The sequence below is a fragment of the Idiotropiscis lumnitzeri genome, chromosome 8 (assembly GCF_059441095.1).
Source record: "Idiotropiscis lumnitzeri isolate Australia: NSW breed Sydney's pygmy pipehorse chromosome 8, RoL_Ilum_1.0, whole genome shotgun sequence".
Taxonomy (NCBI): Eukaryota; Metazoa; Chordata; class Actinopteri; order Syngnathiformes; family Syngnathidae; genus Idiotropiscis; species Idiotropiscis lumnitzeri.
In genome coordinates, this window is record NC_142398.1 from 13768835 (window position 1) to 13795735 (window position 26901).

The window sequence follows — 26901 nt, forward strand, 5'->3', positions numbered from 1 at the left end:
CATTACATTTCAACAAATTTCACAGTTTTTGGATTCATACAATTCATACAAAAATGTTATTTTACTTTTTATAATTTATTCACGATGCGTAAACAGGATGGGGCATTTTTTGAGCTTTTCATATTACTGATCAGACAGTCAGGGCACCGAACTGAAATCCACGGAGGACGCTGTTTGTATCGTAAATGTGTCCCCTACAGGCTGAGAATAGAATAGGTGATTACATCACAGTAGTGTTTGTTGTTTGACTGGATGATTTGATGTTTTTAATTGCTCTGCTCCCCACTGCGTTTTGGTCCGTTATCTTACTACAAGGACTCCCACGGCTTGCTATGACTTTGACTCATTTTCTTGCTACTTATCACGCAGTGTTGAGTGTCGATCCATGTGCACTGGGTGTCTCACATAAGTATGGTCGAAACCATTCTATTGAACTCATTGTGTTGGAACTAAAGCGAGCACCATGCTCAGCAGACTGCAGAGATGAGAGTTTGAGGTGAACAGGTTTGTTTAGAAGTTGTCAAGCTTGTGAGTGTAACCAAGAGAGAAAGAAAAATAATGAACTCACTTGGACACTGTAAGTTATCACAACTTGGTTTATTTAAAAAAACTGTAAGCCATTTTAATACTTTCAAATGACATTATGACATTGGGTTTAGGTGAAACATCATTTTATGGCCTCTGGCAGTCAAATTTTCTTACAGGTGAGTGTCAAGCTGCTGCATTCCTTCTAATCGTTCTACATTCAACCCCCCTCTTGGTTTGAAATGGTGCAGGCCAGTAATTTTCCATGCACCACACTGGCCTTGGCTGTGGGTGTGGCTTAATTTCAGCGGCTGGGCAGACATGAGCAGTTCACAACATTCCTTTAAAAATATATCCAATTTGCTTGACGTAGATGTAGTAATTTATAGATAAGTAACCAGTTGTGTTTTTTTCTGTCCAAACCATGGAGCACGTCAGCCATACTTTTAAGGGCCGATTAATTTTGCACTGATCAGATTATGTCTAGTTTACCCGCGCTCAGAATAACCGCTTCATTTGTGCTATACACTAACAGTATTTCACAGGAGTAGATTTTTAAAACCAAGCTGATGCCTTTGTGGGAAAATGGCAGTTTTTAATCATTTCTCAGCCCACTTCAAAGGAGCACCTAACTGCATAATTACGACTCAACTCAAATCTAACATCTGAATAGTTGCATATTCTCTGGCTTCACAGGCTCACAGTTTTTGAGACTTTTAAAATGGCATGCCCGTTTTGCTATATTCTTTAATAAGAAAAAGATGTGAAAGGTACCAAAATCACAGAGATCACAAATCCTTTTCATCGATTACATTCAAAAACATACTGAAAGGACCTTTTTTGACATGTTAGTATATTTGGGGGGAATGTATTTGGCCTGTTTAAAATGGGGCAGGCAAAGAGGCCAGTGGCCGCACATCATGGTCACGCTAGCGATTTCTCATTGCACGCATCTGAATGAGTGAGGCAAGATGTCTGCCGCAGGAACAGCATAAAATAGAGCTGATTTTAGCGGAGATCCCGTAACCTTATAGCCTGTACTTCAGATGGTGTAATCGTTCAGCACATACCTTGTTTTTTTTAAGGTCATGGAAATGCAAGGAATAACGGCAATGAAAACCAAGCGTGACATAAGTGTGTAGGTACGCAATGAAAATTATGTCATCATGCATGTTCTGCCAATAAGGAGTTGTTGGAGACACCGGGCATACCAAAAGATATTTTCTTCAAATGTAGCAAACTGAAATGAAATTATCTAATGACATATTTACTTTGCTGGACTGAAATTCTGCTACATTCATTATGTGTTGCGCACAATATTATGATGAACCAACAATTATTTTACACTATTTTCATGATCAAATGTTCTCACATCAAACTGCTTGGGAAAAAATTACCAATATGCAAAACCTCATTCAAATTTGTCTGAATACATTCTGATTGAGTTAGTCTGCAGCCCATCAATAAATTAGTATACTAATGCCCATCCATAGTCACCTGTGAACCATTATAACTTGGTTGATGGAATTTATGAGTGATTTCAAATTCACAAGCAGGTAAGAACGCATTTCCCCCATGTTTATGTCACCACAAATTGTTGGAATTTCTAACTCCACGTCATCATAGAAACAAAGCAGCATACAGGGGAAGCTCAGTTTACGATTTTAATTAGTTCCTTGGCTTGGTTCACAGATGTTTGTTTTCATTGATGTGAATGGAAGTACAATAACAAAGTTGCCCCAGCACAAAGTTAAGTTTTCCTTGTCTTAATTAAAATGAATTGTTAAAAATAAATATTTCGAGATAGAAATAAGTGAAAACACACTTTTATTAGAACAAAATAAAACTCTGTGTTTTCTTGAGAATCAGTATGCAGTGTAGTATTTTCGCATACAATAAATACTGTATGTGTAGGGAACTGTGTTGCTTTGTGGGTTGCAGCGGCCATTTTGGGCTAGCAGTATCCACGGTGAACATAAACAAGGCTGTGTAGTCACGCAGGGAATAATGGCATGTTAAAATGCAAGGGAAGGTAATTTACATGTAAATATTAGACGGAGAATCCTCCCAAGCAGACTTTAAGCCCTCACTGTGAGGTTGGAACTTCCCGGTGGCTTCTTCTTGAGCCTGCTAGCTAGCCGTCGCTTGCTAGCGGCTTTTCTTTACTTGGAGGGAGTACTTCATTGCAACTGCAGCATCCACGGGAAGCTACAGGTTATTTTTTACTTGTCTGTTTGTGTGCACCCATGTTACGGGTCTTTGGGTTTGGAAAAAAAGTGCCATTGTAACTTTTATTATTATGATTATTACAAAAGTACAGCTGGTAAATATATGCCAAACCCAATTACTCAGTGAGATCGCAAGCACCATTCTCATGTTTAGCTATTAGTTCCTATTTTGTTTTTCAATAGTAATTTGATTATCCTTCGCAATAATGCTGTTGCCAGCACTTTTCCCAGTTTGAAGCCATACTGAGGCCTAATTAAGGCTATGTTCAAACTGAAGCTCAATTCAGATTTTTTTTGCCCATATGCAACAACGTATCCGATTTTTTTTTTCATGCAGTGTGAACAGTACAATTCAGATTGTTTATTTTTTTTTTTAAATCCGACCTGGATCTCTTTCGTATGTGGATATAAATCGGAAATGTACGCGATACGTCTACAGTATGCACGCTCATCCGTCCATACACATTAAACCTCTACACGTCATCAAAAGGCCAACGAGTGCTCGGTGCAGACACAAGAGTGTGTTCACGAGACAACTGACCGTCATTTTGTTCTGATGGCAGTGATTCAGCCTTGCATACGTTTTTATTTTATTATTACGCACGGCAATGACGTGACATCATCTTTAGTAGACGTTTCCATTAAATTGGATATGAGTTAAAATAAATGAGCACCAACATCCGGGACCATATTTTTTCGCGTAAGCACTACACCGATTTGGCAAAAATGCAATCAGACAATAGGAGGACTAAAACTGAAATAATTCCTTCAGCCTCATCTGTATTAAATTTTTTTCCTTGGCCCCTTCAATAAGTTTTTCATAATAAAAATATTCTTTTTTTTGGAACAATAAACAGTGATCGCAACATCACTTATGCAAGTAATTGTGCATGAAAGTTTCGAAATCCCGTTGCCAAGCTAAAATGCCAAAACACTTCTTCTTCTTATCTTTAGTACTTCTCAGTATATCATAGCTTCCTGGGATAATGTGCAATTATGTCCTTAAAAGGACAGAGATATGTTGATGTGCGCAATATTTGACATTTAAATAGGACTTTGAGGTGGTGCCATTGCCACGTAATTTATATTTGATTGCCTTTCTCTGTCTTTCCCTTGCATCTTGACCAGAAAAAAACTATTTCAGAAACAAGCATTTAGTTGAACAATCCTAAACTTTCCGCTGCTTTCAGGATGTTTACAAACACAAGACTATAGCCAGCTTTACCAAGAGCTTTGTTTGCCGATTAGAATGAAGACGAATGACGGAATGAAGATGTTCCGTAAACCCCTCAATCAGAATAAAAATGCTGATTCCTAATGGAATTAAATTTGGACTCACCGGATTGGTATATTCCTTTTGCCAATCGAATCAGAATAGCCAGGCTGTAGTAGGAAGAGTCAAGCTGCGTTAATACTTTTTAGATCCACCTTTTGCTGCGATTACACCTGCAAGTCTTTTGGGGGTATTTCTCTTTCAGTTTTGAGTTCAGTTCTCGAGACTGGTCTGGACTTTGCCTTGGTCATTCTAAATCTTTGATATGTTTCGTTTTGAACAATTCCAATGTAGATTGTGTTTTATGTTTCGGATCATTGTCTTGTTGGAAGGTGAACCTCGGTCCCAGTCTAGGGACTTTTGCAGACTCAATCAGGTTCCAAAATGGCTCTGTATTTGGCTCCATCCATCTTCCCATCAACTCTATCTTATCTGTCTTCTGAAGAAAAGGTGCCCCAGACCATGATGTTGCCATGTTTTGGCCCCATAAGTAAAATTTTGTTCTCATCATGACGAGAGCATTATCTTCCACATTTGTTGTGTCTCCCAAGTGGCTTGTCAGACTTCAAACTTCACGGTTGTCTTTGTGAAATGGCTTTCTGCTTTGAGAAAGTCGACTTAGGAAACAGATTGCTCCACCTGAACTGCAGGTCTCTGGAGTTCATCCAGAGTGATCATGGGCATCTTGGCTGCATTTTTTTATCCATGCCAGCCTGGTCTGCAGTGGTCTCTCCATTTCAATGATTGATCGAAGAGTTCTCCGCAAGGTATTCAAACCTTGCAAAATCTTGTGAAAGACAGACTAGAGACTTAATACTTTGTTGCAATATAAAGTATTTTAGTCATTGACATCACCGAATCTTTGTACTCTTCAATTTATACCTCTATCAAGCCTTTTGCTAATAGACATCACCAAATTTGCGTCATCTTTTGTGACGCTGGCTTAGGCTTTCACTGCAACCTCTTTCAGTTGTTTGTTTTTAACATGCCCTTTAAAGTTTATTTCCAGAGATTGGATTGGGTACTAAAAAACCTGCTGCCTCCATGCTCCATCAATGAAGATGAATGGGGTGTCCGAAAGAAACTATGAAAGACCAAAATAAGACATTAAATCCTTTGACACGTTAACCATTGGTTGGAGGGTGGAATTTCATTTTTATTTTCGCTGTTACACTCAACTTGCATTGGGGAGTGACACACCAGATTCTGGAGCCTCCCTTGGTATTCCAAATAACTTATGGGCACGTCTCCCCGTCACGTCGCTTCATGAACTGTGGTTAAAAAGGTGGTGACATAAAGCAAACACAAAAAGAGGCGGTGTGTTGGTTCTATATGATCCAATTATGGAATCACAAGATGAAAGATAGGCAGGTTGACTTTGTACTTTACGATGTTTAGTTGGTATTACTTTGATGTCATCTCGACGAGTTAAGTTGTTGCATTATATGCTGTTTGCCTGCTTTGCCTTCAATACTTCCTTTGGGAACCACTTGCTGTCCTCTGTTTAGATGAGCTCAGGAGAAAGGAAAATGAAGGCAAGCTATACTTAACTTTCTTGAAGAAGAGTGTTTGTAGTACCAAAATATGAAACTGCAAGGTGCTAGGAAGTCTTAGGACTTTGTTAAAAAAACTAATATTTCTTCAATTTACTTGGAGGATTTGATAAACCAATGGTTATTTAAAAAGGTAGCTCATGTATATAACATGCAGCTATCGATCCCGTAACATTCACCGAAATGACTGGGTAAGAGAAGATTTGAAAATAACCAAGGTTATGCTGTTGCGATAATAATTTTTACCAGATTGTTTACGAAATTGTGTAATGGCAATTCTATAATAGGGCTAAGCTGCTCTCGTAATTGTTTAAATGTAAGTGGTGTTAAAACTGTAGAAGAAAAGTGTCGTTCTTAAGTACCTATCTTGTTGCAAATATTCTCCACAATTGTGATGATCAAACAAATGTAAATATCAGGCAAAGTTAACCCAAGAAAACGTAAAATGCAGTCTTTAAATGTTGATTATATTTTTTAAGAAAATCAAAGCTATCTAAAGGTACCTGGCCCCGTTTGAAAAAAGTACCAATCCTCAATGTTAAATCGTAAACCAATTGTGACTAATCACATTTTAGGAAAGCCAAGTTCATTTTAACTGACCATACCCAAGTCGGATTATTCCCAGACCTGTTCATTCAAGAACTCACTTCATTAGAACCTGTCTGAAGTCAGCCAAAGGTTCTCAAGGAGCTGCAACAAAATACACAACCATTCCTAAAACTTTAGGTTGAAAGCCATTATCCACACAGGGGGAAAACATGGAACAGTGATGAACCTTTAGAGTGTCCGACTCCGGCCTACTGAAATTACTCCAAGAGCACATCAAAGACAGGTCACAAAAGAACCCAGGATAACATAATAATAAGAATCTGAATCATCTTTATTTGCCAAATTTGTCCAAATCCTACAAGGAAGGCGTCTCCGGTAGTTTGAGCATCTTTGGTCTTTCAAAAGAACTCTCCGTCCTCCTTTGCCTCATTTAAGATCAGTGTTTATGACTCAACAATAAGGAAGACACTGGGCAAAAATGGTATCCATGGCTGAGTTCTAAGGCGAAGGAAACTCCTGACCAAAATGAACATTAAGGCTCATCTTACTTTAAAACATCTGAAAGACCTTTGGAAGACTGATGAAATGAAAGTTGAACGTCTGTGCCTTGCTACATTTTGCAAATGTCTTGCAAATTTCCCCTTTGTGGGACTAATAAAGGTCATCTTCATTTGCAGTAAATGTGACACAGCCATTCAGAAAAACATCAGTATACCAACAGGCAAGCATGATGGTAGTGCGTGGTCTGTGGCTGCTTTGCCTCTTCAGGACTTGGACGACTTGCTGCGATTCGTGGAACCAAGAATTCTGCTCCTTAACTAAAAATCCTGATGGAGAATGTTTGTCCATCTGTTCATGACCTGAAGCTGAAGCACATTTTGGTTCTGCAGCAGGACAATGATGCCAAAGATACCAGCAAGTCAACTTCTGAAGAAGGTTTTGTCGTGGCCTAGTGAAGGTCTGGACCTGAAACTGTTTGAAATGCTTTTGCGTAATCTTAAAATTGAACTAACCCCAAGATGTCCAAACTTACTGAAATGTGCATATCTCCTAAATATTCACAACAACAAGCTACACATTGGTCAGATGTTCTTATGAAGCCAGCTAATGGTTTTCGCGCAGACTTGCAACGGCTAACCTTATTCATTGCTAGCGTTAGCTGCATTGGCCATTCACCCACAGCGCTCAGTCAGTGGAGCACGACCTTCCGCTTGTTACTCACAACACATGTTCATTTCACTACAGGATTCAAGCAGTCAATTTCCTCCTCGCTCCCAAAATGTCAGTTTTATAAGCGTCTCCGAGCTTCGCCATGTTTGTTTACCCCTGCTTGTGTCCTTCCAGCGAGTTGCACACCAGAAGTACGGACTTATACATATGTATATGTGTGTCTGTACACACATAATGTTATTTCTTCCCATAGAGACAGAAAATGTCGCAGAGAAATCAATATGTTCAAGTTCACTATGGCCAGACGGACGCGCTTACATATACTCTCTAGACTACAAACACCAAGATTCCTTGCGGATAGAGCAGGACCATACGCAAAACACAAACCAATGTCTTCTTCGTTAGGAAGTAACCCGATTTCGTTATATAATCAAATATTCGGATAAGAAGCCGAGTAACCCAGGTGTCTTATTCGGGGTTCAGCATATTCAGTTTTTTTGTGCAAGTTTACATAACCTGTAAAAACCCGGATACTGCCAATATTCATGCTTTATAAGGTTATTGACTGCATGTAAATGTAATCATTACCAGTTATAGAAAACGCTTGGTTTCTGTTGTTGCTGTGGAAGGTGGCACAACCAATTAGGTTTAGGGGGGAAAGTACTTTTTCATGCAGGGCCATGTATCTATGAGTATTTTTTCATTATTAAATTAAATCACCACCCCAAAACTGCATTGAATGTTTACTTGTGGTTATCGTTGCCAGATATTTACATTTGTTTGATCATCTTAAACCTTAAAGTCGGGAACCTATGCGAAATAATTGAGGAGGGAGAAGACACTTTCTCCAGACACTATAGGTGTTCTTCTAGTAGTTAATATTTCTCAACACTATTAAAGGGCCTGGATCAAACAAAACACCCCCAAAGTGTTGTTTTCCTCCATTCACCCTTCTTTGAGCATTTCTGCTCATTCCTCCAGGCATCAGATCCGCCCAATCCATGATAATGATTGGGTCCTCAATCTAATACGTATAATATTGAGAAAGCCACCAGCGTACCGCCCCTGCAGACTAATCACACGCCCACCTTAGCCAAAGCGCCAGCGTTGGGAAGAAGTGGTTGTTTTCGCACCTAGTCTGCCAAGCGACAAGAACTGTTCCGGTTTTAGTTCAGAAAAAGTGCATTTTGTCTTTGGCTATGAGAAGTTTCCGAGTTTGTTTGGTCTTCTTAAAGATGAAACTATTCGCTAGAAATGGTTGGAACAAATTTTTGGAAGCACGTAACAGACCATCCAGCGGCTGTTTGTCTGTGATTGACATTTCTTTGAGGACTACCTGGTAAACCTTGGCCGCTACCTAAGTGGATTTTCCTGGAGATTAAACCGTAAAACTGGCGCAATTCCCACAATTAAACCTGATGGAGATGCCAGAATTAGAGGTAAATCAAACCGCTAGCTAAATGATAATATGATTTTAGCATTATCGTACGAACGCAGATGTATTTTGTTTTATAAAAAAAATAAATAAATAACTTTTCCCGTATGCCAGAAAGAGAACTTCGAAATACATTTTCGTATTAAAAGTTTACTATTGTAAAGACACTAAAGTTACTGTTGGAATTTCTTGACAGCAAACTTTCTATTCTTCTGTGGGCAATGTTCTTCTATCGTCATTACTAATTTACTGTTTCCGAGGTCGTTGTTTAGGACGAATCAATGAAAGGGGCGTGGCAGCCACACGTAGAGAGGCGGAGTTTTAGTGAACCAGGCGTCTTACTTACGCTTTAAAAAAATGGCCTTGGAAATAACTCATATTTCTTAAGAAATGAAATCGCTGCAGTGGCAAAGTTAATATAAAATTATATATACACCTATAGTTAACTGTGGAAAGTTTAAAATAGCATGATACAGGCACTTTAAAGATATTTAAAATCGTTTTTTATTTTCAACTCCGACCTTAGTATCCCATTTTCTAAATTGTCGTAATTCCATAGCCATCTTTTTACTTACGATGTACATTGAATTGATAATGGTAATAATCAGCAAATAAAATATTCATGTCCAATAAACCTAAAATGTCAGATTTCACAGCAACCTTAGAATCATAAATTACAAAAAAAAAAAAAAAAAACAAGAACATGATTGTCAAGAAGCTGCACCAGTGGAGCTAGTTGTAGGAGCTTTTCTGCCGTAACTACATAGAGCAGTAGGAGCCATTTTAGAACGTCGTCTTGACTGCAAGCGATGAAAGGGGAAGCAGGGAGTGGGGGAGGGGAAGTGTCGCGTTGCTCGCATGAATACCAGTGATACTGTTCTAAAGATCGTGGAATGTTTGCAGTTTGTTGTGCTTCTCTCGACTCATGACCATAAATGGATGAGAATATGCTTTTATTAGTGAAATGATGAATTCTATAATCAAATAATTGCTTGCCTATGATACAAAAAAATGAGCTGGGCCACATTTATACCTCAACAGATATGAGAGCTAGCAACTATCTAAAGAAACGCGCGCGCTCCCTCTCGTACGGCAAGGTAAGGCAAAATAAAAACATTAAATTAAAATACGTGAAACTCCTACAGACTTGCTTAGGCTGATTGTGTCCTTGCTTTAGGGCTGTCTGCTGAAACCCCCTTTCTGATTCAATGGTTTAGTCCGTGCTGAGCTGTAAAAACTTCCAAGTGGAGCAGGCAGACTGCTAGTGTGGGGGAGGGGTGTTGCCGCTCTGTGTCTGCCTCTTGATCTCAAACCCGAATGTTTGGTGCTAGCTATAGTCCAACCGTAAAACTTTCAAAAAATAGTCATTTTAAAGGTGCTCTCTACATGATAAAACATTAAACAACAACACCGCAGCACATTTTAACTGGAACTCTTTTAATAGTTTTTTTTTAAATCTCTTGTAGGAGCTTGGTGAGACTAATTTGGCACATTATCGACTTTGTTTATTCTCTTGCATTATGGAACAACCTGCATTGTTGTTGTTTTTATTTGCACCCATAAAAACTCATGTGGTAGCATTCCGCTAAAGAATACTCAACATGCGCTGAGTGAAAACTGGCATTTCTACCCTCCCCCATCTTTTCTTCCCTTTTTTTCCTTCTAACTCAGCCTGTGTTAGCCTGTGAGAGAAGAAGGGCAAATTATGCGTACACCCATTTGGCAGCCTAGGAGGCGGTGCTTTGGGATTTCAATTTCTTTACGTTATTTGTGCTGTTTTTTTTTTGCTTTCAATTGATCATTTCAATTTTAGTGTCTACTTCACTGTGTGTTAGGCTTTGTTTGTACGATTTAGCAACTGAATTCAGAATAAACATCAGTATTCCTAGTTCTAGTTCTGTGCCTACAGTTTTCATGTGATCAAGTGTGAGAAAGACCCAAATCGTAGACATACATGACAGTTCTACCTATTAAGAATTTATCAGCTGGTGCCTCTAGTTTTATATTTATCGGATAACACTTAAAACTATGCCGACCCAGTGGAGAAAGAAAGAATGATGATCTCATGCTATTGTCAATACTGTGCGAAATCTCAATCTAAGTCGTCATTACTCTGCATCTTTTTCTGTTCGGATATTCATTAGACATCGGAGCAAGAACTATGCAAAACAATTAATAAAAGCTGTAACACAAGACGTGCTGAAGGTAGCAGGATCAGCGCACCAGCAGACCTGGTGGCCATTTTGAGTTTCACTGAATCCAGATGAGCACAGTGAGGGTGGGGGGAGGGGAACCATATGCACCGTGCGCAGTATTATTGGAATGCAGACTCGGAGCTCTCACTGACTTGCCTTTCATTTTACTGGACGTATAAATATAGTTACTACAGTATTTTAAAAAAAAAAACATTAAAACTTGGTTTTCTCTATGCTTCTCTCTTTTGTTAAATAGTTAACTGATCAGAACATAGTCTCTTGACAAAAAGAGAAATGCAATTTCATTTATTTTTTATTCCAAGACTTCTTTCTGTTTTTCCACACTGTTCCCTACATGAGAATGCAGTTTTCTGTTGCTAGATTTTCCTTGTTGTTTTTTCTTCCTGGGTGGTAGGCGGAGTCTGTTCAAGGATCCGCTCATGTCTCAGCAGAGCTTGCTGCTCACAGGAGAACTGGTGGCCATTTTGTGTTTCTGCACTATCACAGGGTGGGGGATGGGCAAAGAACGGACTAGCAGCTTGTTTATTTGTTATAGCAGGGCTTTTTAAAGAGGATTGACTGGAGTTGAAATTGTAATTTATTTGTATCACATTTGACACTTTTTCTTACACTTGATATACCCAAAAAGATACCTCGTGTTTTTAAGGTTAGAAAAGATCAAATATCTAATTCAACCTTTTTAGAACAAAAAAGCAAACTTTAAAATATATATATTTTTTTTTTATGTGTTTCAAGTCAAATTTAAGTATTGTTTCTCTCTTTACCAACATCTTGTTTTTAAGGAACCGACCCCCCACCCCTGTGTTTGAATGGTTCAGTCCATTCAACAACTGCTCTGTCTGCTCTGGTAGAGAGAGGGCAGATGGAGGCTTTGGAGTGTTTCCGACTGCTCCGCTTTCACGCGCTACAAGGCTACCACGCTAACTACATTTATCATGTTGAGATTTCATGTTATAAGCCAAACTTTGTGGCCATTGTCTTTTTCTGTTTTCCGTCAGAATGACTGCGCTCATGTTTTTCCATGAAGTGCTTGTTCGGCTTCTTTTCATACATTCGTCGTAAGCAAAAATGCCCAACCCATACGACAAAATAAACTACGGTTTAAATGTAATGTTGCTCGGATTCTTAAATTACATCAGAATTTCACTCTTGTCTTATTGAACAAGCGACAATTTCACCACCACCATTACAATGGTTCGGTCCATATGAGAAAAGAAAGGGGGTGGGGGGGTGCATTTGTGTATGGTGGGGGAACCGGGTTGCTGCTGCACATGGCTGGAGTGTGATTTGGAGCAGTCTGTGCTGTCTCTGTATTTACTTTTCAGTCATATATGTTTTTAAAAAATTTTTTTCAATATACTTTTTTGTGTCGAGAGCAGATTTAATGGCTTTAAAATGTAAATTTTAAATTGATGGTATGTCCTAAAGTAGGCTCCTCCCCTTTTGTCTTGTCTTTGATCAGGTCTTACGAGTACCTTAGGGAAAACGTGTGCCTCTGTGTGTGTGTATAATATAATATAATGTAATGTAATGTAATATATACTTCCGCAACTAGTTTTCTCGAGGACGAATAGAAACCACTAAAACAGAGTGTCTGGGTTACCACTAGAAATGAGAGAACAACTTTTTAAGTGTTATTCAGTTTATTTGATGTAGAAACTAAATCCACATATGAACTTGATGGATAATCTGGTATAGTCTTTGACCTTGATTTATTTTTCCCTCAACACATGCCATTGCTCTGTCTCCCCCTGTCCTCTTTGCAAATGGTTTCGTCCGTACTGGCTGTAGTTTTCCATACGGTGTACTAGTCCGTGCTAGGGTTGGGGGAGGGGTGTTGCTTGGCAACTACTTGTGCAGTTTACTCCCATTCTGTCTGTCTGCGCTGTTAGCTACATTAGATTTGGTCACTGACTATGCTGTACCCTAGCATGCTATAAACATCAGATTTGGACAGATTTATGTACAAAGAGGATTCCCTGTTGGTGTGATCAGAATGATTTTTTTTTGTATTTATGTGATTAAAAAATAAGGATTCTACATTGTGGTTCATAAACTTGACAGGTCCTTCAGTTTTAGCACAAACTACAAGGTAAATCAGGCCGCACACCCTAACGCAGGATGCACCCCGATTTAGAACAAGATGGACTAGTCCTGAAGAGCTCCTCCTCCTTCCGCCTGTTTTCCTGCAGGTCTGGACACGACAAAGGCTCTCCCTTCCCCCACAGCCATCAAAGCCCTCAATCACATGTGCTGATAAAGATAGACCTTTTTTGTCCGCTTTTAAACCACAGTTAACGCCAAAGTTTAACTTTAAACATTTACAAATATATCTTTAATATTAGGTGTTGTCCATAGAGTTTTTTTAGGATCAAGGTCATGTCCTATGCAATTTAATTTGCGTTGCTCACCAAATCAGTTAACTAGTACTAATTTATGAAACCAGAATAGTATGGCTTTAATTGTGCTTTTTATTTAATCGTAGAAACGTTTCCAGTACCATGTGATCAACTACACATGACACATTCTTGTGAGAAGTGTCGTGTGTCTACCATGCAGTCGGCGGTTCTTGTTCTTGAGAACCTCTGCAATGCACTGCTCTATAAAATTATATAGACAAGATTTGTGTGCAGTTCGGTCAGCTCTCACTTTAAATATGCGAGCAGATGTCATGTCTTCTTTTGCATTGAGGTAACTCTACCACGATGCAACATGGCACACACGCCCTTTCACATGATTTCACCCCCTACCTGGAAGAACAAAATGGAGTAGTCTGAAAAGAGCTCCTCCTCCTCCTTCATTTTATGTTCCACTACTGGCCTGCTTAGCCCTTCCCCCGCAACATAAGCCTCATTGTCAAACATCCTGCTAAAGGTTGACAATTCTTTGACTTTTAAGCATGCCGATGATGGTCATAGATGTGTTTATACATATGTTAGTCAGTCTGTGTACTCGTCTCAGTGTAGCTTTATATTTTATCAAAGTCTCTCTTTGCTGCTAAGCTAGTCCAAGAATTAGCATTGTAGCTTAACGGTATGGCTTTTGGTTAGCATTTTAGCTAATTAGATTAATTGTAGAATGCCAGTCATACATGCATATACTTTTCGTTCTAAAAATATTCTTCGAACAAACTTTAGACTTTATTGGTTAGACAAAAATGTAGTGTTAGCTAAACGGACAAAAGTTTGTCTGGGTGTTACTAGGTTCTGGCAACCAAGACAGGAAGCGATTCTTAAGTTTCACCTGCTAATGTTTGAGTCATTTTGTTTTATGGTTATTTAGAAGTTGATAAGGGTTTGCATTTCGACTCAAGTATGGCTGCTAAAACTGTTCAGAGGAAATGTACTAGCGACATGGTTTACCATCGCTATCTAGACTTGTCTTTTAAGTATCGGCAACATAAAATCTTTATAGAACATAAAAATCACCTGTGTATCAAAATAGCAGATATCATTGAATAGAGATTTTAAAACACGAAATGAGTTAGTTTGTAAGAAGCAGGTAAGGATAAGGGATTTTATACCACTTCTTCAGCTCTAATTGACTTGTTGAGAAGTCAATGTAAATTAGTTAAAAATTGGTCGCCTAGACCTTTTTAGTTGAAAATTGCGGCATAGTTTTTATTAGTTGAATCAATAAACCCCCCGCTGCCAACACCCCCAAAATCACCTTTGAATATACATATATTTTGTTTTTTTATTGCCCATTGGCATGACAAGTACATCACTGTTTTTCCCGTTTTGTTAATGGGGTTGTCGACTCTAGCCATGTCATTCCCGATCAAGAGAAAATTAATCGTCAATTTACAAACCACATTTCACAGAAAACAGGAATAAGACAAGTCTTCATGTCGACTTATCTTCTAATCTTGTGGAAATCCTATGAATGTGTGATTTTAAACACCAAAATTGTCGAACATTTTGATCTTTGTCAGAACCACAGAAAAAGTCAACCAAATTGAAAATTTTAAAAACACGGTGGTTAAGGGATTCTCAAACATCATCTGACTGTAAAGCAAGGATTCCCTTATGCAAAACAATGTGAAATGAAGCAAAATCCAAGTTCGTGAAATCCGGCACAGGGAAATAGAAAGAAAATCAGGGCCGGTGATCTGGATTTTCTAACATACCCACATTAGGTGCATAGTTAGCGACTCTTAAACTGAACTGTAACATCCTTTCTGAGGTTATTCGAAAGAGTCTCACTGAACCTCTCTGTTGAAGTTGCCAATAGACTTTGGATAAAATATACTTGCAGTTTATGCGCTATTGATATGAGCAACTTTATTTTCTTTAGCGCGCTACATTTTCACTGAACATTGTTGCTGCAACTTGATGCCTTTGACAGGGAACCTCTTTCAGCTAGCTAGTGGTGAGAAGTGTGCCTGCCAGCAAACGGCAGAGCCAACGGCCATTTTGAGTTACTGCACTGAATCCTGGCGCAGAAAATGAAGCCGCTGAGTGGGGGAGGGGGTTATTGGGCTCTGCGCAGTGTGCGCCGACGTTGGAATGTTGCGGTAATCATGTTTGTAGTTCACGCCACTCCTTACGTGTTTATGCTATATTTAATACGTACACCTTGATTTTTGACCCACTGCTTGAAGATTTTTCTGTCTTGAATGAACATTGTTGTGAGATTGAACAAGCATTTCATCAGACAAAGTCATCCATCAGTAATATTCAGTGAGAATTTCACTTTTCTTACACCCAAATATAAACAAGGCCTTTTCGGCTTGAGTCTTGCAGGTCAGCAATACAGCAAGGCGAACGTACATAAATAGACTCGGGTATATTATTATGTGCTTGCCTTCGTCACTGTTGTACATGAAGCTCTGTTTTAATGGGGCTTGTTAGTTTGTGGTTACTGTAATGATGCAATATTTTGCTATAATTTTGAACGTAACTTTGGCTGTTTTTTTTTTGTATTTTTATGGCCTTAAAATGTATTGTTTTTTTTCAATCTGCATTTTCAGTGTATATAGTTCCCATATAAACATATAAATCACTTTAAAATCTCATGGGGCTACTGTGTGCACATATATTGAGGCTGACAAAGATTCAGAAGGTTCTCCAAGATAAAATACGCACAACACTCAGAACTACGGAAAGTCTTCAATGTTTTGCATAACCTCTGTACATCTGCGGGAGACCGGCCTCAATTCATACGCTCTGATTTGCTGAGGATTGAACCAATAGGAAAGTGTGGGGGATGGGAGGAAGGTTGGTTGCTGCAGCTTGTTGTAAGCGGCTGTGTCATTTGTGTTCGTCAGATAATGGGCCAAAGGTAAATAGACTACGGAAATTTTGCCAAAATTTTGACTTTGAGTTGGAATTTTTTGATGAGAGAGTCTGCTTCTGGCTCACTGAGTCCACCTTAAATGTGGCCATGTTCCACCGAAAATGCATAGTTGTGTATGTGTTATGAGATAGATCTTTATTTAAGAATCTGTGAGAGAATTGTTGGATGTAAAAAGAGAAAAACAATCTATGGGGTGGTATGCAGATCCCGGAAAGAACTTTCTGGAAAGATCAAACTGTTATCTACAGGGCTCTAGAGTGCCCTCTAGTGTTACTTTTTAGAGGCTACAACCAATTATTTTCATATACAGAGTGTAATATAACCACAGTCTTTGAAGGCGGAAAGATTTTGCAGTAACCTTTTCATTAACTGCATGGGCCTCATGGCCTCTAATATCTCCTTGTCACTCCACAGGCAGCAATGGAAGTTGTTGTGACGGAGGAGAAGAAGAAGATATTCCGTGCCAGGAAAACCATGAAGATCAGTGATCGGCAGCAACTGGAAGCTCTTCACAGCACTTTGTTGACAGCATCGAGTTCGTCTGAACCGTCCCCGCCGCCGCCTCTAATGAACGGTTCGCACAGAGAGGATGGACAAAAGGACACAGAGCAAAACAGCCACCAGGACTCAAACTCTCCCATCGCTACATCCCCTGCCTCTATGACCTCTCTGAGCTCACCTGCGCCATTTCTTTCGCTCAATCTGTCCCCCTCGCCCGTCCCCTCGCAAAGTCCAAAAGAAAAGGACGAATCCCTTTCAGGCCCTTCGTCACCATTCCAAGCTATAAACTTTGAACAGAAAAAGGAGGAGGAGGAAAAGAGTAGCTTCCCTTCACCATCATTGAAGGAGACTTCTGAACCAGCAGCAAAGGAATCCAAAGAGCCGCAGGACAACGCCAAGGTGTTGGAAAAGCCAGAGGTAATGACCAGATTCAATGTTGAGCTGCTTAAAGTGATTTGAAATTTACGTAGGACTAACATAATGTCTCTTCTTTTAGGAGGACCAAATCACAGGAGAGGACAATTCTAATGATTCCATTAAGGACTCTGCGAAAGATTCAGTTTCTTCTTTGCCTTCAGTATCTGATGGCACTGTCCCAATGGAAACGGACTCTACCAAGGCCAAGGACACGGCCCAAATAAAGTCTCCTAGTTCCAATTCCTCCATTCCTCCGTCCTCTTCATCTGTGGATGAAAAACGGGAAGAGGATGTAGAGGACGATACTTGGAAAGATCAACCTAAGAAAGGCTTGCTAAAACAAGACAAGTTGGAGGTTACAATTGTTAAAGTGGAGCCCCAAAAAGAAAAAATGGACAGCGGACAGACTTCGAAGCCATCGCGCCCATCGTCCACTCCTCCATCGAATACAGGTAAGAGGCGTTGGCAATCACAATCACTTCATACTGTTAAGATTTGGATCAGAATCTTTCATAACTATATATGACGAATAAAAAGTAGCTTCACTTTATTCGCATCAAGCTCAGCCGCATGCAGACGTTGGTATGACGTCGATGACAAGGAATTGCATTTTGTCTGAAATGGAACAATGAGGTGGCATTTGCTTCAGACTATTATGAACATGTTGTGGAAATCCCCTTGGTTCCCTCTTTGTTTGTTCATATGTGTGGGGTGGTTTTGAAATAAGTTGTACAATTTAGTGACAGTGACATACCGCATGCTAACCGCAGAGATCCATGCTGTTGTTGTTTTTTTTTTTTTTCCCCCCAAAAATGAAATAATGCTTTATCATTGTGGCATAATATAACAAAGGTCAAACAAGTGATCAGTTCAGAGTTTAGCTTGCCTCAGGCTCCTCCTTTACTGAGACGAGAAAGATATCTTTGCATTGCATATTGCAAATATGTATTTTATTACCACCTCAAACTTCGGTTGTCTAATTTGTCACCAGAAAAACTGAGCAACAAGGCTTGTGAAACATGTGACCTAACTTGTGCACGTGCGGTACTCGTGTCTGACGAAACAGCGACAAAAAACAAAAAGATTTTTGACAAATCATTGGTGTGGGATCATTGTTTATTCTGAACATTTCTTGTCTGCTTCGCAACACCATGGTTCGTCATCTTTGTGGAGCAGTCATTGGCTAAATCTTTTTTTTTTTTTCAAACTTGATCCCTGCTCTTCTGTTTACATATCAGCTCCTCCCACTCAATTTGCCGCTGAGAACGCAAAGAGAAGAACAGAGGAACTAGGAGAGACAAACGTTTGGAGTAGTGAGACATTTGCTCCTCGATGTCGTCATTTCATGGAGGCGTCAAGAGCTTAGCATGTGCCACAAAAATCGGTCTCATGGCTGAATTATTACTCTCACAACATATGTCCACTTTATGCTTTGTCTGAAGGGGAATTAAATTCAAATTTATCGTAATATGTATGCCGCATTGATATGCTGCTTATGTATTATGTGGAATGCAAAAACAGTCCAACAAGGCCTAGCAAAGGTTTTCTTGATATTAACAAATGGATTTGACTAAATTACATCTTAATTGTAGGAAAGTGAAATTAACTAAAAAGTAGTGAATACACTGCATGAAAAAACCAAAACCAAAATAATTACTATTTAATTTTAAGTCCTGCTGCTTTTGCGCACTGTTGAGGTGCTTAAACAGTTCCGCAATACATTAATGGTTCCTTGATTATAGCTCCTCTAACATCTTCCGTGCTCGCTCCTTGATATGGCGGTGTGAAACTTTAGGTTCATGGTCAAAACATTGAAGAGTGAGCCTCACTGATTTCTTTTTTTCCTCCATTATTGTTGTGTGACATTAGTATTTGTTTATCTTGGTCTAGTAGCATTTCATCCAATGCAGTGAATGCTATGATGTTAAATTTCTCCTCTGACCTTTGTCCAATTATCAGAGAATGTCATCCAACTCAATTAAAAGCATTTTTATTCTCTTCAGCTGGCTAATGTTTGCAGTGATATTTCTCCTAACGCTTCATTTCCAACACCAATAATGACGTTCTTCAAATGCATCATTGAAATGGACAAATAATTTGCAAAATTATTTAAGGAGACGTGAGCAGCACAAATCTCATGACAATATTTTTGTAAATTACGTTTGTATTGGAATGATTTGTTTTTTTGATTTAACTCATCAAATGGAAACGGAATGTTTTTAATGAGCAAAGTTTGCTTGTTTGTAAGCGTGTAAAACATACTTCTTAGTACTGTATCCTGTCTTTGGTCTGTCCTCAATTCAAGATCAACCTGTCATAAAAAATTAGACAGGTCACATAAAAAAAGGTTGTTAAAGTTTCAACTGCGCTTCCCTTGAGTGAATATTGTGTAGAAATTATGCTGTGATTCATTAAAATCCTTACTGTATCTTCATCTTATCTTTGTTTCTCAAACAGTGTCAGAAGACAAGAATTGTACTTCTGGGATCAAGCGCACTTTATCGGAGGGCTTCGACAAAGAGGGGGAGACTGTAAAACGGGATGTAAAGAGACCGAAGATGGATCAAGGGGAGTTGGAGGCTCAGCTGGAACTCAAAATCACTGCAAAATCTGGCAGTCATCACAAACTTGAGAAGGTAAGCTTACAACTCTTGTCACTTTTCCAAAAGCCTTCGGCCACTCTGAATCGAATTGCTTGATAATTTTTTAGCTGTTGTGCCAACGCCGTTCTTTCTATAACATCACAACTTAGTTCCCTTCAGATGTAAGCTACTTTTCTTAACGAATGTATTTGCTTTACACTTTCTTAGATTGTGCAGCAGTTAGTGGGTGAACGGTTGCGGGACCTTGAGATGACAATTCTAGAGAAAGATTTCCAGGAATTGAGGGGCAGAGTTGACAAGATCGACTGTGCCACAAAGCACCAAGTGGTCATTCACAATCTCCAAGTAAGTGCACGATAACAGATTGATAAAAAACAACAATTCTCAACTCTTATAACAGACAAAGATAAATTATTTGCTGGAGATAAATACTTTTCGGACCAGCTAAATGAAATTGGATAATTCCCCATAACACATAGCTCTCATGGCACACCGGTTCGGAATCATTGGATTATATTATTGCTTACACTGCACATATATTGAAAAATTTCAATGTGAATACATGTCATTTTTTTCTTCTGTTCTTACTTCTCAGGCCAAGATAGCCCGACTAGCAAAGAAGTTTGGGGAAGCCAATCAGGCTTCAGAAAACAAAAGGAAACAGGAGGTGAGCGAAAGTGTTGATAGTCGCTGGAATGTCTGCATCTGTGACGTGAAATGATGACATGTGGAAGTATTCACAGTGTATGCTCTCTCAATTTCTGTAGTCACTTGCTGCTGCTGCTTCTTCTGCTATTGCCGCCGCCGCCGCCGCCGCTGCCTCTGCTGCTGCTACTGCTGCCAAGACATCATCCGTTGCAAACACCCCTCAAGTTCAACGGTAAAGTGTCCATAAAGGGAATACAGCCATTTAGGAATTTTTCTTTTCAATTTTGGTTGTTGGTTTAACAATGAGATTTTTAAAGAATTTTTTTCCATCAATTTTACATCATATGACAAAATAAATCATGAATTTAATTACTCAAATTTTAAATAGTAAAGCAAACTGCAATGTTTGCTTGTGTGAAAATAAATTGACCCTTGTATGAACGTGACAATACCGGACTGAGCTGCTCACAGTGCGAATAGTTGACATTGTCCCGGGTTGCTATCTGTAAATTACTGAATAGTTGACAAATGGACAGACCAAAGAATCCTTTCCTGCACCAAATCCATATCATTCCATGTCCCATGTCTTCAGTTTATCAGGATCATCTTTAACATAAACGTTTCTTCAGACTGGTTTGGGCACATATATGTCCAGGTCTGTATGACACACCTGCTTGGGTCCAGGTCCTGAGTCTTGTGACGTTTTACAATATCACGCCTGAGCCTTTCTCCGGGCCGTGAAGAGTGTAGTTACAACTGCACCTCTCCTTCCAACAGCATGCTCCGTCGGCAGGCAGTAGAGCCGCAGCCCGAGACGCCCAGACAGCATGTGGCGCTCAGTGACGGGAAGACTTCTGCACACTATGGCAAGAAGGAAAAAGAAGAGAAGGGGCAGAAAAAGGAAAAAGAAATGTCACGCAACACTACGATGGCAAAAGATCTGGCCGAATACAATGAAGGAAAATGCAAAGCGGATATTAAACTGCGGCCACTGCCTTCCCACTTGGAGAAAGTTTTGTACCACAACTCCAAAAGAAACACGGATGGTCACCAGCCTGACCGTTACGCCTCTTACATATTTCGATACTTAGTCCCTTATGAAATTTACTGCAACTGGGTGAACAAGGTCAACTATGTGGGCTTAATGGGAAAGCAGGCACTGCCCAAGAACTTGAGGAGGACTATGAGGACATATATCGAGCGTAGATTCCCTGGCCTGCCCAATGGCTGCTGGAGAGACATCCGTGACCTTATCAATGAAATACTGCGAGTGAAGAGGAGACCTGAATTCTTCCAAAAATTTGACCAAAGAAATGGCTTTGTATTTTAACAACCCTGAGATAAAGCAACAGAAGCATACTGGGACAATTGTCATTGTGGTGCATATAGTTGTCATAGTACTAGATTTTTAACAATGTAGGACAAAAACATTTCATATTAAACGGATTGTGAATCCTTGTTGATTCATATATAATGTTTGTGGAACCGTCAGCACACTTGAAAAGACGAAACCGACAAGCTGACTAATTGTTTTAGTTTTGAATATTAAGCTGTTGAATCGAGTTGTTCAAAGATGGCTCAATAAAGACCATACCATGAACCGTAGTGTGGTCAGTTGTTCCTGATGTGGGCAGCTTGGTCTCCTTCAGGCCTATCAAGTCTAAGCCTAAAATCTTTCTAAACAGGCCAGTCCGGACACCTATCGAGGTGAAGCAGATCCCAACTACAACTGTTACTTTACCTCACAGTGCTGGTGAGTAGCACCATCTTCCTTCTTTCACTGTGGAAGTAAAAATTCACCCATCAAACACATATGAAAATACTGATTATTATTATTATTTTTATTTTTATTTTTATTTTTATTATGAATCTACCGTATCCTCCAATCGAATTGGTACAGCAAGATCAATTCCTTTGTTGTTGGTTTTTTTTTGTACACAAAAGACATTTGACTCTCATATCAAAATCTGAGTATCAGACAAAAAGTTGAGAATTCCAGATTATATTTAACCGTATTTTCACCTATATGTGCAAAGCACATTTTGGTCGAAGCAAACCAATTTACAACAGACTTTATGAAATTAACTTAAAAGTGCATTTAATAACATTTAATATTCATCTCTTGGTCTGAAACCTAGATGTCTTCAATATGCAACAAAAACAAATTGACTACTCAAATGAAGAAAAGAATGTAATGAACATGTTTTCCACAATATTCCAATTTATTGAGATGCATTTGAACATAGACAATCAAACTTTTCCCGCTGCAATGTTCTGAAGAAGTGCCTGGTTCAATAAACGGTACCTTATTGTGTTACAAAGTGAAATAAATTTAATCTTACACATATGAGTGCATTTTGAGAAAATCACTTACTACTCCTAAATGAAGCTGTGCGATCATCCTTTTGGGATCCATCTAATCCCATTTAAATGTGAAATATCCATCACACCCAAGAGCTAATCTCACAGGAAGTCTAGGGTTGCATCTGTTAGAACTCGCATTTGCTCTAACGGTTTGATTGTCGTCTTGTCTTTCTCAGCAAAATCCGGCCCACTTGTTCCAACCCCCGTCTCCACCACTACAGCGATGGTTTCACAGGCCCCCATCATCAAACTGATCACCTCTTCCTCCAATGCTGTCTCCACCTTGGCTACTGGCATCACCACTCAGAGCCCAACAGGCACCTTGTTGCTGAAGACGGCGCCTACGGGTGGTATGATGACTGGACAGCCACTCATCATACAGCTGCCTGTATCGATGACTAACGGCCAGGCGGGAACTCTGGTCAACTTTCCCGTGTCCTCTCTGCCAACGGCGGGCACGCTCAACAAGCCCAAAACCACTGCTTCCACTACTACTTTCATCATCAAGCCCGCTCCTGTCACTACCACGGCTGCAGGTTCTATTCCCACCCCTGTCACTGTGCCAGCACTCCAGGCTTCCCCCAGCCAGCTCTCACTTACCCGAGCCGTATACCAAGGCGGCGCCGGTGGGATAACTACACCCAATGCTGGGGTTTCTGTGACCCCAGCCAGGACCGTGATTTCGTCTGTGTCGGTCGCTGGAGCCATGTCTACTGCGTCCACATCTGCAACATCTGCTCCAGCAGCAACAGGTTCAGCAGCTCCAGGACCTCCACAAGGGACATCTTTGACATCTAAAACAGGTGCAGTACCATTATTTATTTTTTCTATTCTACTTTTTATTCATATCCATGGGGAGAATTGATTTGTTATGCTCGCATGAGTTATGAGCTTGGTCCTGGAAAGATTTACTGATCACTACTTACTGAGCTGTGTAAACTGAATATTATAACGCATTGGGGTACTTTATTTATTTATTTATTTTTTTACGTTTGCCCCTCCATGAGTTCTTGTGTGCAGATAACCTGGTTTGCATTGTGTCCATATAGTTTTTGAGTTTGCAAAACATGTCAAAATTGTACCTCTCCTTTTTTTCCACATATTTCATGATTCCATTCAAAACCTTTCCTTTTTATTATGGCTGTGATTCCCAACCGCTGTACTGTGGCACATTAATGTGCCATGAAAAATGACCAGGTCTAAAAATTATTTTACCAATAACTATATTTTGTTCTTTTATGTATACTCATGATGTATAGTGACAGGCAAAATGATTACTGCAAAATACAACAAATACTAATAATAATAATAATAAAAGAAAAAAAAAAAGCCCTAATCGCTGAGGGAAATTATAATAGGCGCTTCACAAGAAATGAAAACTGTTCACATTGTTCAGACTTTTTCCTTTTCTAGGCAGTAACTTAGGGTTGTCAAAAAACTTTACTGGTATGGTTTTAATCTTTATTCTTTCATAATGTTCACTATGATAGTAAAAGATATCAGCAAATTGGGGAAATGTATTGTACAAAGTACAGAAAAAATTTTAAGCGTTATTTTGAGGAGACGTATTATACACGGGTTGTTTGTCTGAATGAGAGGAAAAACGTCTTGCAAGAGTACTTTTTGTGACATTTGTGTTTGGTTGTGCGCATTAGATTTTTTTCTAGTGTAAAAAATGTGCTGCAGCTCAATAAAAGTTGTTACGTTGTACATTTTTAAGATTTATTTTTTGTTCTCTATTTGTAGACAACCAAGCCACAACAGCAACTCCATCCAAAGCAGCTACTCCAGTAGCACGTGCCAAAGGTGCTGTCATTGATCTTACTGAGGATGACGATGATGTGCAAGGTAAGAGTTGCAGGGCACCTATCTTTTAGTTAGTTATTTTTATCCAGGAGCATTGAATCTAAAGGTATATCTTCTGCTTACCAGTGACAGGAGTGAAGGCGGCTACAGTTCCAAGTCCCTCGCTAACCCAGCGTTCACATCCAATCAGCATTCCAAGCAGTAAGCATTCCACTTTATACTCCTTTTCTTTACCATATACGAATCATATGATTTACCTTTTGCTAATCATAAAAATGACAAGGCAAAGAAGGTGCTGCTGTCATTACTTAGGTGAGCCCAAACATGCGATGCAAGGTGTCACTCAGGTGCCATCCATACATTTTCTGTATTGCTTTTTCCTTTTATGACAACTTTAGGCGGGGTACACCCTGTTATTATTGCCAGCCAAATGCAGGGCTCATATGAACAAACATCGTTCACACCTGTGGCCAGTCTGACCCGTTTTTGAGTCTTCAATGAAGACTCTTTAATGAACCTAAGATGCTTCGTTTTCAAATGTGCAAGGAAAAACCCACACAAGTACAGGGAGAACATTTAAACTCCAAACGGAGCAGAAATTTGTCCATAGATCCTCAGAACTGTGGGGCAGTCCTCCTAACCATTTATTCATTTTCTCTGTCACTTAAGTGATTTGAACGAAACTCAGGTGTGTGTGGAACAATTTATCTTCGCAAAAACAACTATCCACAGAAGACTACGCAAAATAGTGCCATCTACTGGACACAATTATTCACTTCTGTGGCGATGTAACACTATGCTAACGCTGTAGTAACTCAACTTTAACTTTAAAATTAAATATAGCTGCATCAAATTACTATCCAGTAATAAGTGGTAATTACTGACATTATTTGCAGGAAAAACACATCTAAATAAGTCGGGCGCTTACTGAGCATGCCTTTGTGTGCCACCCTGGATACTTGGCATGTCCTTCGTAAATGTATTTGTTAGAATTATGAGTAACAATTTGTGACGGAAAATAGCTATTTCTAATTGTCTTGCTACGTGTTCTCTCTCCTCAGGCTCAGGGGCCAGGTCTTCCCCACAAAGCATTCAGAACCCATCCAGCAGTAATTCGTCAGTGCTAAACCGCCCCCAGCTGGTGAGAATTCACAAATGCATTCTTTTTTTGCGTAAAGTTTTTCTATAAGCTTTTACGTAAATCGTTGCTGCCCAGTGACAAGCATGTGTCCCCAAACTAAAAAAAAAGTTAGATGCATTATACATCAAGTTCTTTTTACATAAACACTATTAGCTGATAACACTTACCGTTTCTGCAGCAAGGCATTCTTTCTGGTAAATTTTCACACGGGTTTTTGGCTACATTTTGTTTGAACTTTGGAAAGACATCAAATTTAAGTACTGCTGTCACCATATTAATTTTGACTCAATTGTCCTGTCAACTATTCCATTGAATCCTTGAGAAATTGAATGAATTTACCTACACTCACGCTGCTTAGCGATTTGCAGGTTGCAAGCTGTAATAAACTAAGCTTATAGTCGTGCATTTTTAGCACACATTACTTTCCATTTGCAACTTTCCTACACGCACCTTTGTACAGAATTGTCCAACTAGCAATTTTAGGGTAACAGGCAGTTCACATCTAACTAGTGATGTTACTATAACAAGACTAGAACTTGTTACCTTTGGACACAGGACCCGTTGTTCAAATCTGGGTCACGGACGTTACGTGTTGTTCCATAGGAATAAAACCTTGATTTTCAGCTACTATTGGTCCCTAAAGCACATCAAAATGGGTGTCTTGTGTCAGGAAGGCCTTCTAGTGTCAAAACTGTGTTAAATATATGATGTCTGTTGACAACCTCCATCCATCCATCCATTCTCGGTTCTTCATTAGGGTCGTGTGTTGCGCTTGGAGTCGTTCCAAACTGATTTTGCTTGGCTGCAGTATCAACTTTCCACCAGTAGACGGTGCTAATAGACTGTGAAAAGGTTGTGAGTCGTTCGGATGGAGTAGAATGGACATTTGTAGTGACTGGAAATGTCTGCGTGTCAATGACTTGCATGCTATCTATGAAGCCTCGGGCAAACATGTTGTGTTGAGGTTTTTTTGTGGGCAGATTATTGGTTCCCAAGCCCCGCCTAGAGTCAAGCCCAAATCTAAATATTTTCTTTTGTCAGAAACAGAAATTCATGTAATATTGTACAATAAAAAAATAAATCAGCAGACTTATTTTGCAAGTAGAATCAATAATTTAATCGGACAGACATCTGAGCACTTAAGCCGATAACCGCAACACTGATCTGGAAACAA

General features: G+C 39.4%; 1 protein-coding gene across 2 annotated transcripts in view; it reads left to right on the forward strand.

Annotated features, from left to right (window-relative positions):
* atf7ip (activating transcription factor 7 interacting protein) overlaps positions 1-26901 on the forward strand; it is a 29671-nt gene that overhangs the window by 1391 nt on the left and 1379 nt on the right. The window contains exons 1-12 of one of the 2 annotated variants that reach the window (XM_088301759.1): positions 13806-13823; positions 16662-17165; positions 17245-17617; positions 19623-19801; positions 19976-20113; positions 20364-20435; positions 20536-20648; positions 22102-22169; positions 22957-23583; positions 24527-24628; positions 24713-24787; positions 25648-25727. In XM_088301759.1, the coding sequence (XP_088157885.1) occupies positions 16668-17165; positions 17245-17617; positions 19623-19801; positions 19976-20113; positions 20364-20435; positions 20536-20648; positions 22102-22169; positions 22957-23583; positions 24527-24628; positions 24713-24787; positions 25648-25727 (2325 nt within the window). In that variant the 5' untranslated portion in view covers positions 13806-13823; positions 16662-16667. Of the gene's footprint in view, positions 1-13805; positions 13824-16661; positions 17166-17244; positions 17618-19622; positions 19802-19975; positions 20114-20363; positions 20436-20535; positions 20649-22101; positions 22170-22956; positions 23584-24526; positions 24629-24712; positions 24788-25647; positions 25728-26901 lie in introns of those variants that run through there. The other variant, XM_088301758.1, reaches the window with a different exon arrangement.